The 15,063-nt window shown below is 45.9% G+C and overlaps 1 protein-coding gene across 1 annotated transcript in view; it reads right to left on the bottom strand.

Annotated features, from left to right (window-relative positions):
- Window positions 1–15,063, bottom strand: part of Dnah7 (dynein axonemal heavy chain 7) — a 198,309-nt gene that overhangs the window by 77,042 nt on the left and 106,204 nt on the right. Inside the window, exons 36-42 of the mRNA XM_057758440.1 lie at window positions 14,804–15,001; window positions 13,370–13,525; window positions 11,616–11,784; window positions 10,151–10,277; window positions 8,899–9,118; window positions 2,588–3,460; window positions 747–976 (exon numbers count right to left, since the gene is read on the bottom strand). Of these exons, the coding sequence (XP_057614423.1) occupies window positions 747–976; window positions 2,588–3,460; window positions 8,899–9,118; window positions 10,151–10,277; window positions 11,616–11,784; window positions 13,370–13,525; window positions 14,804–15,001 (1,973 nt within the window). The remainder of the gene's footprint in view (window positions 1–746; window positions 977–2,587; window positions 3,461–8,898; window positions 9,119–10,150; window positions 10,278–11,615; window positions 11,785–13,369; window positions 13,526–14,803; window positions 15,002–15,063) is intronic.

The following is a 15,063-nucleotide window of genomic DNA, read 5'->3' as shown; positions in this document are numbered from 1 at the left end:
CTCTCAGTTACCCGCCCTCTTGGGCATGGCGTCTCATACTATATATGCCAAAATAAAGCACGCATTCAGCCTCTTTTCCGGCTGCGGGATTCGGTTGCTGTTCTCTGTTCCAGCAGAGGATTCTGATCTGTGTGTCTACCCCTAAATACATAACCCTCCATTATTTTCAGTTCTGAGCTAGCGTAGGATTTCTTTTAAGCGTCTTTCTTCACTCAACACTATCATCAAGGAATCCTCGGGATTTACCCCTGCCCTATAGGGCACACCTGCATTCTTCCACATGTGGGGGGCATTCACATGGCCTCGAGGGTGCACCTGTGCATCGCGGCTTTGCAGCCAGTGGTCAGGCTGGGCTGCCATTCCTCAAGAGCCATCCACCTTGGGTAGCTGGCCTCGGAGACTGGCCCGTCTCCGTCTTCCAGCACTGAGCCTTATAAACGGGTGCCAGCACGCCCAGTTGCTGTTTCTCCCCTTGGGTTCTGAGGATTGAAATCCAGATCTTTATACGGCCACCTCCCTAGCCCCGCCTTCACTCCTGCGCTAAACGAAATGATAGATTTACGGTGTACTAGGCAACGTAATTAAACCAAAGAATGAGACCTGCTTCCTACCCTCAGACTCTAAGGACTGAATCCCAACAGTATATCTATAGGGAAAGTGTGTGATTCCATCATTGCTATGTCGGTTTCATACAGACACGTTTAAACGTTCATAGCGTACTTAAAACCAGAATTTTTCATCCTTACTTTCTTTTCTTTTCTAGCAAGAGTTTGAAGGTGGAGATGAGTTCCAGGTAGGAGGTGGGAGTCACGTAGTTGTATCTCTGCAGCTCACTGTGGAACAAGGTGGATAAGTTGATGGTGGATGTATGGAAGCTCTTGCACATCTCGATACAGCCCTCACGGATCTCCTCCGACATTTCGATTTCTTCCAGGAACCGTGACGCCACCGCTTCCAAAGCGTCTTCTGGCCACGACTGAATTTAAAATGAGTGTGTCAGCAGTTGACCAAGGTCACTAGTACTACCCTGTCGTTGCTGCAGCCCTTCGTGTGTCGTGGACTAGAGACAAAGAGGACTCGTTTAAGGCATGGAGTGAGAAAGACTCCATAGAGAGTTTTGTTCCTGCCCTTGCCTGCGTGGGGCAGAGTGGCGGTAGCTAGTGCAGGTAGCGACCCTGTCCAGTGTGCTCCGGCATTAGATAAATTGCTATTGAGTGTCGACGGGATAAAGAAAGAGGAGGATCTGAACTCAGTGTGTACTTTTCTCATTTAATCCTCCCCACGGTTATTATACTTTCCCCTAAACAGCAGAATCACACAAATGACCACCTCCATGATGTCCCTCAGATCGCTCGACGCCAGTGTCAAGTCAACAAGCCTGCACAGTCACGGTTCCTCCCTCCCCAGCCGAGCAGATCCTTCCTCAACTCGGTAGCCGTCTCCATCAGTCACCAACACGCCTCAGTCAAGGCCCAGGACTTCCTGCATCCGCTCCTCCTCCTCGACCCCCTAAAATAACTTCTAAACTGTTTTCCTTCTTTCCACACCACTGCCCGAACTCAAGTTTCTGCTATCGTCAGCCGGTGTGTGCCAGCATGACCATCCCTGTCTTCACTCCCGGGAAAGACAAGAAAATAACTTTTCAAACTGCAAAGGTGCACCCTTGGCACACTTCCCGGTCCAACCCCGGAAGTCTGCCCAGTGCACACGTGGTAAGATCCAAACCAACTTGCAGATCTTTGTCGGAACCTTTCTGACCTCAACCAGGCCCCTTCCCTCGGCTCCTTCACCCTAACTGCTCTGCCCTTCCTCCAGCCCCATTTTACAGTTCATATTTATCTCTGCCAGGGTCTTGGTTTGGGTCAGTTTTCCTTTTCTCTTAAAGATTTTCTATAGAAAGCCTTTGCTCCTTATATGCACAGTTGTTACAGCGTTATCTGGTAAAAGCAAGAAAGGAGCCAAGCAAAGGACACGCGCCTGGAATAAAAGACATGGCAATGAAGGTCTGGGTAACTTTCCGATATCGTAAATGGTTGGGTTAGATCTACATACAGGACCTCAGCCACACATGTGCTGTGCCTTCAGTCTGTTCTGTGATTGAAACATAAACCACTCTGCTGCTTTGCCTCCATCCCTGTGTCTTCAGCTTCCTGCTTTCTGAGACAGAACTTTACTACAAAAATCCCCAATGTGTTTTTCCCTTCTGATTTTTGTTGGGTTCTGTAAACAGCACAGAGGGTGGATGAGCCAGAAGGTGGGTCTGTAGCTCTCCAAGTCTTTTCCCACCATGCCCTCTTGGCTCCCTTAACCCTACCCACGCTTCTGTGGCCAATCCCTTCCCAAGCTCTTCTCAGCTATGCTGTTTCCTATCGGGACCCTGACACAAGAACAGGTACTTTCTGTAATGCATTTAGACTCATGAATGTAATCTTGTAATGATGTGTGTTGCTATAACTGCATAGGACACATTATGATAAAATTAAAGACTCGCTAACCTATACTTTGGGGTGCAGTCAAAAAATATTTCACGGTGATGGAGATTCAACATTTCTAGGTTTCTATCCAAATTTCACGTGGACATACACACCTGGAACCAGTCGATGGTACAACAGTTAACCAGGGCGGGGAATTTCCTAAGACGGATCCGAAAGGCATCTCCGATGGGGCTCATGGCCAGGACCACGTGCAGCTGGTTGCGGCAGCGGTCGATGAACATGTTGAAAAGTGCAATGGGGCTCCCATCCGTTTGCTTGGTTTTATCCCGCTGGCGATCCAGCTGGCGCATCTTTTCGCAGATCTCTTGCTTCTCGTCCAGAGCAAAGAGGTTTGGAACCTCCCCAGCATTTAGCAGGTTGTTGATGTCTTCCAGGAACGACTCCCTTTTAATCTGCATGTCCGTGAACAGGAAGACGCCCTGCATGTCGCCTTCCGCGCACTTCCGTAAGATCACTTTTAAATCTTCGCGCCACTCGTTGCTCCCGTAGCCCTTGGAGATCTCCACCTGGAAGACTGAAAAGTCGGCCATGTGGGCCGCCAGCCGGGTGACTGACTGCCTTCCGCTCCCGCCAACGCCCACTAGGAGGGCGTGGCTCCTCGGCTGCTTCAAGATCCGAGAGATCCTACTGATGTGTTCGATGGCAAACCGGAACAAGACCAGGTTCATGGGTTTTTTGCTCATGTTGTTGTATTCTTCGAGGTGGCTTTCTACAATCATCCGAAGTAAGTCCACGTCTGCGATTTCCCTGTAGCAGGTATCCTCCCTCTTCGGGTCGTGAAAATCACAAAACATTAAACTTCTTAAGTCATCTTCTTCCACAATGCCATCATAATCGAAATCCAAGTTGCTAAAGAGTTCATGAAAATCTTCCTGCATGTAGTTTTTCAGAATTTCTTGTATGTAGTTAATAAGCCAGCTTCTGTCAGCATTATCCAGAAGGCGATCATAATACACTCTGAGGACCTGCATAATTTTAAAAGTGGCTTTAAGAATCATATTTTTTAAGTCTGCTTATTTATTCTGTGTAAATTATAAAACACCAAGTAGATCGTATAAAATACTGTCATGAAATATCCACAAGTTTTATCCAAAGCATACGTAAAGACTATGTCCTAATAAAGTTTAAATATTAATTTTAATTGTGTCTACTTGATACAATAGCTACCTTCAGGGACACTAAATGAAAAGTAATTTGTACCCAGCCATGGTGTCTGAGCAGCACATGAGTGAGCAGCATGGTATGACAACCCTAAGGTGCAGCTGTGGCGTGCTTAGCTTGGTGACAGACCAATAGCTCTCTAGCTGCCCTCGAGACCTAGTCAACTGGAGGAAAACCATGCCTGCTACTGGAAACCTAGTCAACTCCTCAGTGCGATGAGGTCGTGCTTATTGCAGGAGAATCTACAACCACTGATTTCCTGAACCGGCAATCGATAAACATGTGTCCTTATTCTCAAGGTGACATAGTCTTCACTCCCTCATCAAGAAGACTTGTCTTTGCGACAGATGTGCACCACTACAGAAAACCACAACCAATAAAAATGCCCAATTGTGGAGCCCGGTCCCAGTGCGTCCTTCTGCAAACATCCCCACACCTGAGGCTCTGAGAACATCATGGAAGAGGGTGGAGGGGTCTAAGAACCAGAGGACCAGAGGATCAGGGAGTTTGCTGTGAGGTTGTGTTTCCTAGTAACATCAGAAGCGACATACACAAGGTCCCACCAACACAAGGTCCCAAATATGAGCTATAAAAGGATGCCACTAACAGACACGTCAGACTGGACAAGGAACAGCCCACCAGGATGAAACCCTACACAAAGACCTACAGGCAACTGAGGAGAAATGGAGGCGTGAGAGATGGTTGGGGCACGAAAGAACAAACCAAACGGTTCAGGGTCAAACGGTCATCCCGGAAAACATCCATACAAGTAACATTAAAAAGACCGAACAGGCTATGTTTAGGAATATGTGTATGTGTGTGTGTATGTATGTTTATATATTATATATAATATGCATGCAATAACTCTATGCATGCAATAATAATTAGTGAAAAAGGAGGCCATGAATTTGAAGAGGACCTGAGAAGGGGTCTATGGGAGGGTTTGGGGGGAAGAAAGGGAAAGGAGAAATGTTGTAACTATATGATAATCTCAAAATTAATAAGCAAATAAACTTTAGAAAGCAATTTGCAGAGGCTGATGGGGCTGGGTGTCTGCAAAGGAACTGAGGCCGTGAGGTGGGTGAGTTCCTCGGCTGACTGCTCAGGCTCAGGTAGCAGGATATGATCACTGGGAGCCAGCGTTTGTCAGCTCCCTTCCCAACACATTGCTTTTTTCCTAGATAGGTAACTTTTTATTGGCAAATTATTTGCTGTGTTTTTAAGTACTTTTTTTTTTTTTTTTTAGAAAATTGTCTTGGATCAGGGGACAGTTGTTTCAGACACGTGGTAGACGTCTAAAACATTTCTGGTAGAATCGATCCCAGAAGCAATTATTAGAATAAATCTGATTATATGCATGCGATTTGGAGCCACAATAAATAAGCAAGTTTTCTGTCTTTGACAATTATTCCTTCATGCCGATATTACTGTCCTGCAGTCATAGTTCATTTTGGACCGAATTCCACTTCCCAACGCTTGACACTGGGCCTTGAAGGAGACAGTTACTGCTAAGTAATATTAGAAGGACCCTGATGGGACAAGACAGATCTTTCTTCAGGAAGGGGTGCTTTGCTAGCGTGCTCTCTCTTGTGCCTGCCCCGCCCCTTTCTCTCTCTAACTCACTCAGAGGGCCTTCTTTGGAAAATTAGCATTCCAAGTGCTGGGTTTTAGTATAATGAGCTCAGCTGCAAAGCTTTCTGATGTTTTGTAGGCACTTCACACTCCTCAAAGCATGGCTAACAAGCACTGTCTCTGTCTTCCTATTGTCTTCTCACTTTTTAGGTAGTCTCCTTCACAGCGTGAGGAAATTTAATTTTGGGAAAAACTCAAATCCTCTGTCTCTTTTTCTCCTGGGGGTGTTGTTTTCTTTGTTTCTGAAGAATACCAATATTTAACAGGGATACTAGGTAATATGCTCGCTAAAGTTCGGACACCATAAGGAAGCCGAGGGGAATGAGAGGAAGTCCAAAACCGTGTTATGAAATTAGATCAGGTCCTTTCCAGCAGTACCTTGGAAGGGAAAGGGCAGGCACCGTAGTCTTCAGCATATATTAAGCCCTGAAGGAAACTGTCTTGAGTCAACAGGAATAAAGCACAAATTAGACTCTTGAATTCAATACTTCACAGTTTTTGAAATGCTGAGAACAATGTGTCAAATATTGTTCTCGGCACCTGAAGATAAACAAAGAAAAAAGGGAAATCTTCCCGGTGGAGTCGGTGTGCTGGGGGAGATGGACATTAAGAAGCATAACAAACAAGCTTCCTGCCAGGCTGGGAGTTGGCAAGTGTTATAGATGGGGGGGGGAAGGGGAGGGGAAGCAGGCAGGACACAGGACAGGGAAGTCTGAACTGCCAGGGTGGAGGTGGGGTGGCATTAAACGGCCTGGTCAGTGGGGACATCACGGAGGCAGAATCTGAGGCAGGGAGGTGGCTAGGTCCAGTACTCCACATCAGAAAGGAAACCCTACAAACGCCCTGAGGGGAAGGGATACAGGGACCCAAACCACTGGACCCCATTGGACTAAAATGCTGAACTTCCACAGAGAAGCCGTGTATGTGGGAGAATATAAAATAATCATTAAAATTACAAGGTTTTTTTTTTATTGTTATGAGCCTTGTTAAATGTTCAAAGAACTATTAGTGATGGCTATCAGCCAATAATCTGATGGAATCCGGAAAAGGCTAACAGCTGGTTGAGTCACACATACACCGGCATCTATAACCTACTCCGTAGCATGTTCAGTCCCATGCAATAAGGTCGATTACGCCATATCCATTCTGCCTGCCTCCCCCTTTGCGTCTTCATTCTCCAGCAGTCACTGGAGCTCCGGGGAAAGGAACTGATAAGCAAAGGCTGATACAATGACAAAGACAGCAAGCAAACAAAAAATTTAAATGTGCCAGGTGATGCTAAGTGTGGAAAAAAAAAATAAATCGAAGTAATGATTAGTAAACCTATGGGAGCCGAGCGGTGGTGGCGCACGCCTTTAATCCCAGCACTCGGGAGGCAGAGGCAGGCGGATCTCTGGGAGTTCGAAGCCAGCCTGGTCTACAAGAGCTAGTTCCAGGACAGGAACCAAAAGTCTACGGAGAAACCCTGTCTCGAAAAATCCAAAAAAAAAAAAAGTAAACCTATGGGACTGGGGACTGGGTGACTTGGGTAATAAGAATATATCTAAGCAATGACCACAAGCCTTTATATAATGGGAAGAAAATAACGCAAAGAGAAGGATGATAAAGGGAAGAACTGAGATGGAAAATTCTAGATGCCTCCTAGAGTAAGATTGGCTCGTGATGAAATGCTGTCTTGTTCTAAATCTTTACTTAATTGCAAAATTTCTGTGTTGAAATCCTCCCTCTAAGATGACGGTGGTGGTACTGGTGGACAGGGCTCCGTAATTAGGCTATGGGCAGATGCCCATAAGCAGATTAATGTCACACACAGAAACCGGAGAGCCCCCACCACTTCCAGCCATGTGAACACAGAGAGGAAGCCCTGTCCGCAAACGAGGAACAGGCTCTCCACAGACACTACATGCACCACTGCCCCAGATCCGGTACATGGTGGCCTCTCGAACTGTTTGAAATGAAACACTTGTCGCTGATAAGCTGCTCGGTCTAAAGGTTCTTGGTTAACGCGTCTCCTCCCCCACAAAGAAGGTATTAAACAGAACAGCTATAGTAAGGTAACGACAAGAGCTGCCGCATCAGATTTAGGGGGCACTGGTGCACAATTCACTTTAGAAGCTCTGGTTTATTAGGGGAAAGAAGAGACGCAAAGCCATGCTCGGGTCTCGAGGTGGAAGAAGCAGCCTTAGACAAAAGCGAAACAACAGATGAAACCTAAACAAAACGATGTCTCCAAAGGAAGGAGGGGCTCCCCTTTAAAACCTGGAGAGCAGCTTCTTGAAAGAGAATAAAAGAAAGAGGGGGAGGCCCGAGAGGGAGGTGGAGCAGAGAGGAGCCTCCTCAGAGAGTGGCTGTCAGGGCACCCCCCCCCCCCAGCAGATCCCAGAAAGAGATGAAAATCACAAGTTTATCAGCTTCAGGGACTGGAGGGGACTTGCACACCACAGTGTTTGTGACACAGAGCAGAGAAAAGTCGGGAACCATCCATGGAGAAATTTCAAGTCCCCCCACACTGCTTCTTAACTCTCTGTCCCCGGGACAGCTGCAGGGAGGCACGGCCTGACCTCTTCAGGGACTTTTCCAAGTGACCCCCGCCATCTGTGAGAGATAGGCCATGTTCTAACAGAAGGCACCAGCTTTCAATGACTGCCAGGCTACTCCCATGGCACACTCTCTCGCTTCCAGAATAGTTCTGTGGCTCATTTGCTCACTAAAGTTGGAGCCTCTGTCCCCATCCCCAGATGTGAGACACACCCAGCCACGGTCTAGGGTGGTGGGATTGCCAGGTCAGACTTTCGAAAGCACAGCTCTAACCCTGCTGTGGCCATAACTCCCAAGTGCAGGGGAGGGCCGCTCAGATTCAGATTGGCATTTGTAAGGATTTAGGATCTCAAATATTGTATCTAGAGCGCCTGGGGAAACTGGTTTGTATCTTTTAAATCGAACTGACTGTACCACGCAGATTTAGTATAGCAGCATATCCCAACTGCCAGGTTTCTTAGCTACTTTATCAAAGATTCAAACGACTATATTATTCATATATGGAAAATAGGGTGGGGCTAGGTGTTTTCTCTCCACTTCTCTGTAGCCTCAGTGACCACTTAAAATATCAAACTATGATTTTCAACGGGTCACCTTTGGTGATTTCTCTCTTCCCTCCTCCATCCAAGTCTGTAGAAGAAAATGAACATGGACAGAAAGAAGGAAGAGGGCACCCTCGCCTTATTCCCAAGAGAATGGAGAGATTGCTTCTGTGTGCTCAGACTAGAAATCCCAACACATTTCGCTGAGCAGTTTTGTTCTCTCTGGGACATGGATGCTTTAGAACCACCTGCTTAGAGTTGTCCTATCGCAGAAGACGCTTTAACAAGCGCTGGGGAGGGTTAAGATGCTGAAAGGCTGAAATCAGCTCCTGCTTTGAGATAGCCTATAAGTCAAAAGGCAGGATTAGACATTAAATACTCGAAAATTTCAGGTATGGCCGTGGCCTACGCAGTGTCAAACACCTAAATGAGCCTCGAGAACGCGCACTACTGAGCAGTCCTTTCTACTCAGTCATAGCCGCTGAGCTCTTGCTCGCTTGTAACCACATTGGGCCGAGATGGAATTTTACCTCGTGCACCCACAGGCGTTTAATGGCCTCTTTGTTCTCTGCTGTTTCTGGTCTCGACAGACAAACACCTTGAATGACGCGGGAGAAATCGCGAAGGTTGAACAGGTAGTGAGACTTAGCCGGGGTAGGCAAGAGATTCTTCATGGCGTCCTTGTACAGGGCCATTGTACCATTCACGATTTGTGTGGTCAGATCCAGAAAATCATCTGGAAACTTATAACTTCGGGAAAAAAAAAATTGCCAGAAAAAAGTTAGCAAACACAACAACATGCCATTAACACTCAGGTGATTAGTGTAACATTTTCAATTGTGATCGAAGCAATTTGGCTTATAAAATTCCCACTTCTAACTATTCTAGAGTTTACTTCTTTTCAAGAAACATTCCACTCAATATTTTGTGGTATGTCCAAAGGAACCCTGTGAATTCGGCAGGATCAGCTAACTTTGTGGATTTCAGCTGTGCACAAAAGCGTAAGAACCAGGCAAACGCTACCACATGCTAAGCCAAATCCTCCCTAGCTGGTACACTCTTTGGTATTCTCAATTTTATACAAATAGAATCCATAAAGAAATATGTGTTTCCAAAAGAAAAGAGAATAAAAACTACCCAAAAAATACCAAAATAAAAAGAATAATAAGAGAGGCAAAATATATGATTATGGTAGAATAAAGTCCAGAGGCAGATTATTCATCGGTTAAGATTGGCTGCATTCAACTCCTGGCTCAGCAAGAAGCCAGGCGTCTGTTCCATCACCGTTGGGTTGGGCAAGAAATAACCATGTCCCAGGAATGGGCTTCAGGGAGCCAGGATGGCTGAGAGCCAGGTAACAGATCCCTGATGACCACTCATCTCCTGGGTTAGAACTGAATCCCTACAGCTGGGAAACATTTCCCCAGAGAGTAGGCTCAAGTCTCTATTCTGAAATGTGGGTGCGGGAACCCCCGTGTGGAACGCAAGGTCCCCCCCCCCCCCCGATATTGAAGTTACAGCGTAAGCCCAACACTTCCTTCCAACCTGAATCGTTCTCGGTTATGAAAACTCAAGAGAAGCACGGAGCAGAATTAGTGGCCACCTTGTGCTGTGTTCTCGCACCAGGGCAGGGGAGGAAGGGAGGACAGTGACATCATCACCTGTCACCTTTCTCTGTCTGGGGAGGCTTTCACAAGAGTGTGTAGTAAATATGACTCGTGGGTACACTCCTAAGAACTTTATATTTTTTAAAAAGAAGCCGAGCAACCCTGAATTACCTACCAGGTCCTTAGGTGCCAGGTCAGGATTCTGGAGAAGATGGTGAACATGGACTTGTCGCTAAACTCATTGATGGTGACGATATTGAAATGTCTCACGTAGCGAGGGGTTATTGGATTGCGGCCCCCGCCTAAGGATTAGAAAGCAGAATTCCTTGTTTGTTATTTGTTTGTCGAGACAGGGTTCTTCTGTGTAGCCCTGGCTGTCCTGGAACTTTTTGTAGACCAGGCTGGCCTCAGACTCACAGAGATCCTCCTGCCTCTGCCTCCTGAGTGCTGGGATTGAAGGCGTGCGCCACCACCGCCCAGAGCAGGAAAGGATAATTCTTAATATTGCTAGAAAAATGCCAAAGTATCTTCTTCACTCCTTGGCAGTTTAACTTGGAAGGTGATAAATTCATGTCACACAGAAAGAGTTAAAAGTAATTAACTCTTTGGGGAGACTCTAAATCAGAACTATTTCCACTCGAACTTGAGGCGACTTTTTTTAACTGAATGACTTGAGTGAACTCAGCCTGGTTATTTTATCCTAATCCCTCCCCCACACCTTGATTGACTTCCTGTGAGGCCAATCTACAAGTGTGTGCTGCCACGTCGCTGGCTGCTTACAATTTAAGAATCTGGAGAATGTCTTACTTCCATAGTGATCACATTTCCAAACACAAGGCTTCCATAGGTGACATAGCCTTTAACATTTATGTCACAGAACTGTATCGTATTTAAAGTGAATAGGCCTGGGGTCAAAGCTTAGGGAACAACACAGGCTTAGCACACCCTAGGCTCTGGGTCCAGCCCTCAGGCCGACAAACAAAACACACAGACAGTAACAGTTACTGGACAAAGGGATTTTTCTCTTATACTCGTCAGTAGAGAAGGGCTTTTAAAAGCACAGAACAGTTTTAGCATAGACTGTGCACACACTCAGTAGGGTGTCAGATTGAAGGCGGAAGGAAGGAGTGAAAGGTCCCCCCCAGCTAGCAGAATCAAGCCGTTGGAGGCGTATCAAGATTAGCCTGGTTTCGCAAACGTAAAGGGAACTGAAGAGCTCGTCCCTCTGGGTTCTCGCTATTTTAAATTCTTCTTAGCAAACTTTAAATCCAGAGAAGGGGTGTGCACTGGCGTGGAAGAACGACTGTCTCTGACGCTGCCAGAACGGCACATGGGTGGGTGCCAGCTGGCCCTGGGGGACCATGTAGGTTCTCAGAATGTAGGGGTAGGACATGGCGAGTCAACTTCCAGAAAATACTGAAAGGTTTGGAAGCACTGGTCGGCCAATGTTGCAACCAGGGCCACCCATTTGATGAAAGTAACATTCCCTTAGCTTTCAGTGGAAACAGATTTGAAAATACATTCCCCAAGCACTGAACTCGGGATTGCTCGATTGGGTTTCTCCTTCTTTCCCCAGCCATCTCTTTAGATACAGCTGGGGTGGTCTCCTCTCTTAGAAGCCACAGACTCGGGGCACATACCTGGAGGGCCCATAGCGCACATGATCTGAATGTCCACGAGCTTGATCACTGAGCAGTCCTTGAGGTCGTACCAATTCCAGTGGTCCAGCCACTGTCTGAGTAACTCGATGGGGGGCTGAGCCCCGTAGACCTCCCGAGCAGGCATATTGACATCGTCTACAAAGACAACCTAAAAGAGAAAAGAGGCACACTTAAACCCCTATGGCGGCACATGCCTATAATTCTTGCACTTGGGAGGCAGAGACAGATCTCTGAGTTCGAGGCCAGCCTGGTCTATATAGTGAGTTCTAGGCCAACCAGGGCTACAAAGTGAGACACAGTCTCCAAAAGAATAACAAATAAATAAAAGACTAGAAAAGAAAGTGTTAGTACTTGAATAGAGCCCAATTATATAAATGATGCTGGGCAGATTACTAGTCTGTATTCTAACAAATAAATAAGTATGTATCTGAGAAGTGATATATAAACAAACAAGAATACAATACTTAGACTTCCACAGAAATAAGGAGGCCTTCTCATTACTAATGTTTATATATTGGTGATTGAAAGCCTATAAATCCATTTTATGCTATTTGCCTCTCAAGATACCCTTTTCCCTGTGAAACACTTTGACTTGTTAAATAGCACAGAGGTGTGGCCATAGGTGAGCGCAGCCTTCAAGTGCAGAAGGCTCAGTTGACAATGGGGTCCTATGCAAAGAAGCATAAACAAGTCCTTTGGTAGAGAGTGTTCTGGAAGAAAAGCAAGCATTAAATATGCTAGGAATGTCAGTAGAGAAATTACAATCCAATTTTCCATATCAATATTTTGTTTTCAGTTCATAAGACAACCACTTACAAACAATACCAAAATGTTCAGCGTCACACAAATGCTACCAGTTAGACAAAGTTCCTAAAACAAACAGGACCTGTTTTAGGAAACTGACCTTGAATTCTCTATGTATCCAAGAAAGACCTTGAATTTCCGGCAACCTCGCCTGATGTGGGATTCTCCTCTGTATGCTATGAATATGTTTTATTACTAATGGTTAATAAAGAAGCTGCTTTGGCCTATGGCAGGGCAGAATATAGCGAGGGCAGGAAAGCTAAACTGAAGGTAGGGAGAAAGAAGGCAGAGATAGGCAGATGCCATGTAGCTGCCAAAGGAGAAAGATGCAGGAACCTTACTGGTAGACCACAACTTCTTGGTGATACATAGAAATGGGTTCATTTAAGATATAAGAGCTAGCTAGAAATATGTTCGAGCCATTGGCCAAACAGTGTTGTAATTAATACAGTTTCTGTGTGACTGCTCAGGTCTGGGCAGCCGGGAAATGGACGTGCACTGTCCGCTTACACCTGCCTCCATCTTCTGAGGGCTGGGAGCACAGGCTTTGGCCACCACGAATTCAGAGCTCTGCGCCTGCTAGCTAAATACTCCACTAGTTACGCTATGGCCCCAATCTGGGAAAATCACAAATCAAAAAAATCCATTTAAAAGAATAGAGCCAGTGAGACAAAGAGGTGTCTCAGAGGATCAGGGTGCCCACAGTCGAGCCTAATGTCCCGAGCTCAGTTCCAGAATACATAGAGGAGAGAACCGTTACCTTCTTGTTCCCAGACACTCACACACATACACACTAATAAATCATTTTAAAAACATCAGCTCTTTAGAACATTAGTTTTTCTTGTTCTGACTGTAGCAGGGGACATGGATAATACCAGTATTACATTAGTGCTAGAACAAACAGGAAAGAGAGAACGAAAAGCCATTACCATCCTCTTGCCTAAAGGAGGGCCAAAAACTCCTTTCCGTCTCTTGTCCAGCTTCGACATGATGATGTTCTGCGTCTGAGCCGCTGTCGTCTGAGCTGAGAAGTTAACTATCAGAGGTTTGTAAATGTCCTTATTGAGTTGATTTAGAAGGAAATTCTACAGGACAGGAGAGAACAGAGTGAGCCACAGCTAAGACCTGTTTCGGCATTTCAGAACACACCCTAAGCATCACTGTTGACAAACTTGAGTTGAACCTGACAAATCAAAACAATGTGAGGGAAGGAAGGAATAGGGAACACGTTGCCATGCCAACAGGGCACCACTACCTGCCCAGCTGCCCTGCATGAATGGATTTTCTCTGATTTTTCACAACCACATTAATAGCACACATATTTCATCACAGGGAGCAGCGAGGACTGAGAGGTTAGGCCTCCAGCCTCAGTGAGGGACAGGAATCCAGCCTGCGTTGTCTCTGAGGAGACGAGGCCTCTGTTAGATGTGCAGTTCTGCTGCTTTTCCAGGCCCAGTTACCTTCCTGTAAGTTGAGCTTAGGTGACCTCAGTGTAGTTCAAGCAGTATTTGCTGGAAGGCAAGGGTTAGTGCTGCGCTCCTTCATCAATATGGGTGACAGGGACAGACGGTAGGTGGATACCATTTTATGAAAAGTAATGTCTTTAATAACAGTAAAATCCATTGCCTGGGTTGAATTTGACAGAGGCATAAATGGAAAAAAAAAGTTGTGTTTTTCTCAGAGTCTTCCTCAATAAAAGCAGGACAGCCGGCATATACCCAGATACATTTCAGAATGATTAAAGGATTCGATAGAAATTAAGGTGAATGAAGAACCAGAAAGAAATCCTGTCAAACACTGGAGGAGAGTGGGAGGGCTGGGAACCTGGGATGGAAGACAGTCGGGCAAAGGCACCTTCCCTCCCCTTCCCCAGCAGCGCAGGGCAGCTGGGGTTTGGGCTGCATCTCTCGTGGCAGCTAACACGACCATCACTAGCAGCTGGCTCCATCAAGAATCACACTGGCAAGTCGACCTCGACTACAAAGTCACCATCAGATGGGGAAGAGTCAGAAAAGCAACCTGGTCAGGTCTAATCACTAACAGTTTCTAGGAGACCTAATTCTAGACGAAGTAAGTTCTTATTAGAATATCAAAATGAATGGGGCAGAGATTTAGGGACAGAAAACAACATCAACACCTAACGTAGGCAGCCCACCAGAGACAAAACAGCTAGGATTTTCCTTTTCCTAAAAGGCACATTTTACACGCGTTTTCTAAAATAAAAGATGATTACCTTCAAATTCCCTGTAATTTAAATAACAAAATAGTTGATTATATTTTTAAACGAAGCTGACCTTAAAATTCTAATTCTCAGGAGAGCACACATGCTTGAGCACATATATTTACATCTCTGCAACACTCACAATGATATAAACACTCTTGCCCGTTCCCGTCGGGCCGACAAATATCGAAGGCTTCTGATGCGTGGTCAGCAGGCTCATTAGTGCGGAGTAGCGGATCGTGTCTAGAGTTGGCACAATGATCTCATTAAACTGGACATCCTTGGGAATCGGGGGAGCGTCTCCTAATTTCTTTATCCACTGATCCCATCTCCCCAAGCCCTGTTTACAGCAAACAGTCAAAGTTATAAAACAGGCTGTGTACTTCTGTGCCCCTGTAGCTA

Source organism: Chionomys nivalis, chromosome 26, assembly GCF_950005125.1.
Source record: "Chionomys nivalis chromosome 26, mChiNiv1.1, whole genome shotgun sequence".
NCBI classification, from domain to species: domain Eukaryota; kingdom Metazoa; phylum Chordata; class Mammalia; order Rodentia; family Cricetidae; genus Chionomys; species Chionomys nivalis.
The sequence above is the reverse complement of the archived record's forward strand: the minus strand, read 5'-3'. Positions and strand labels throughout refer to the sequence as shown.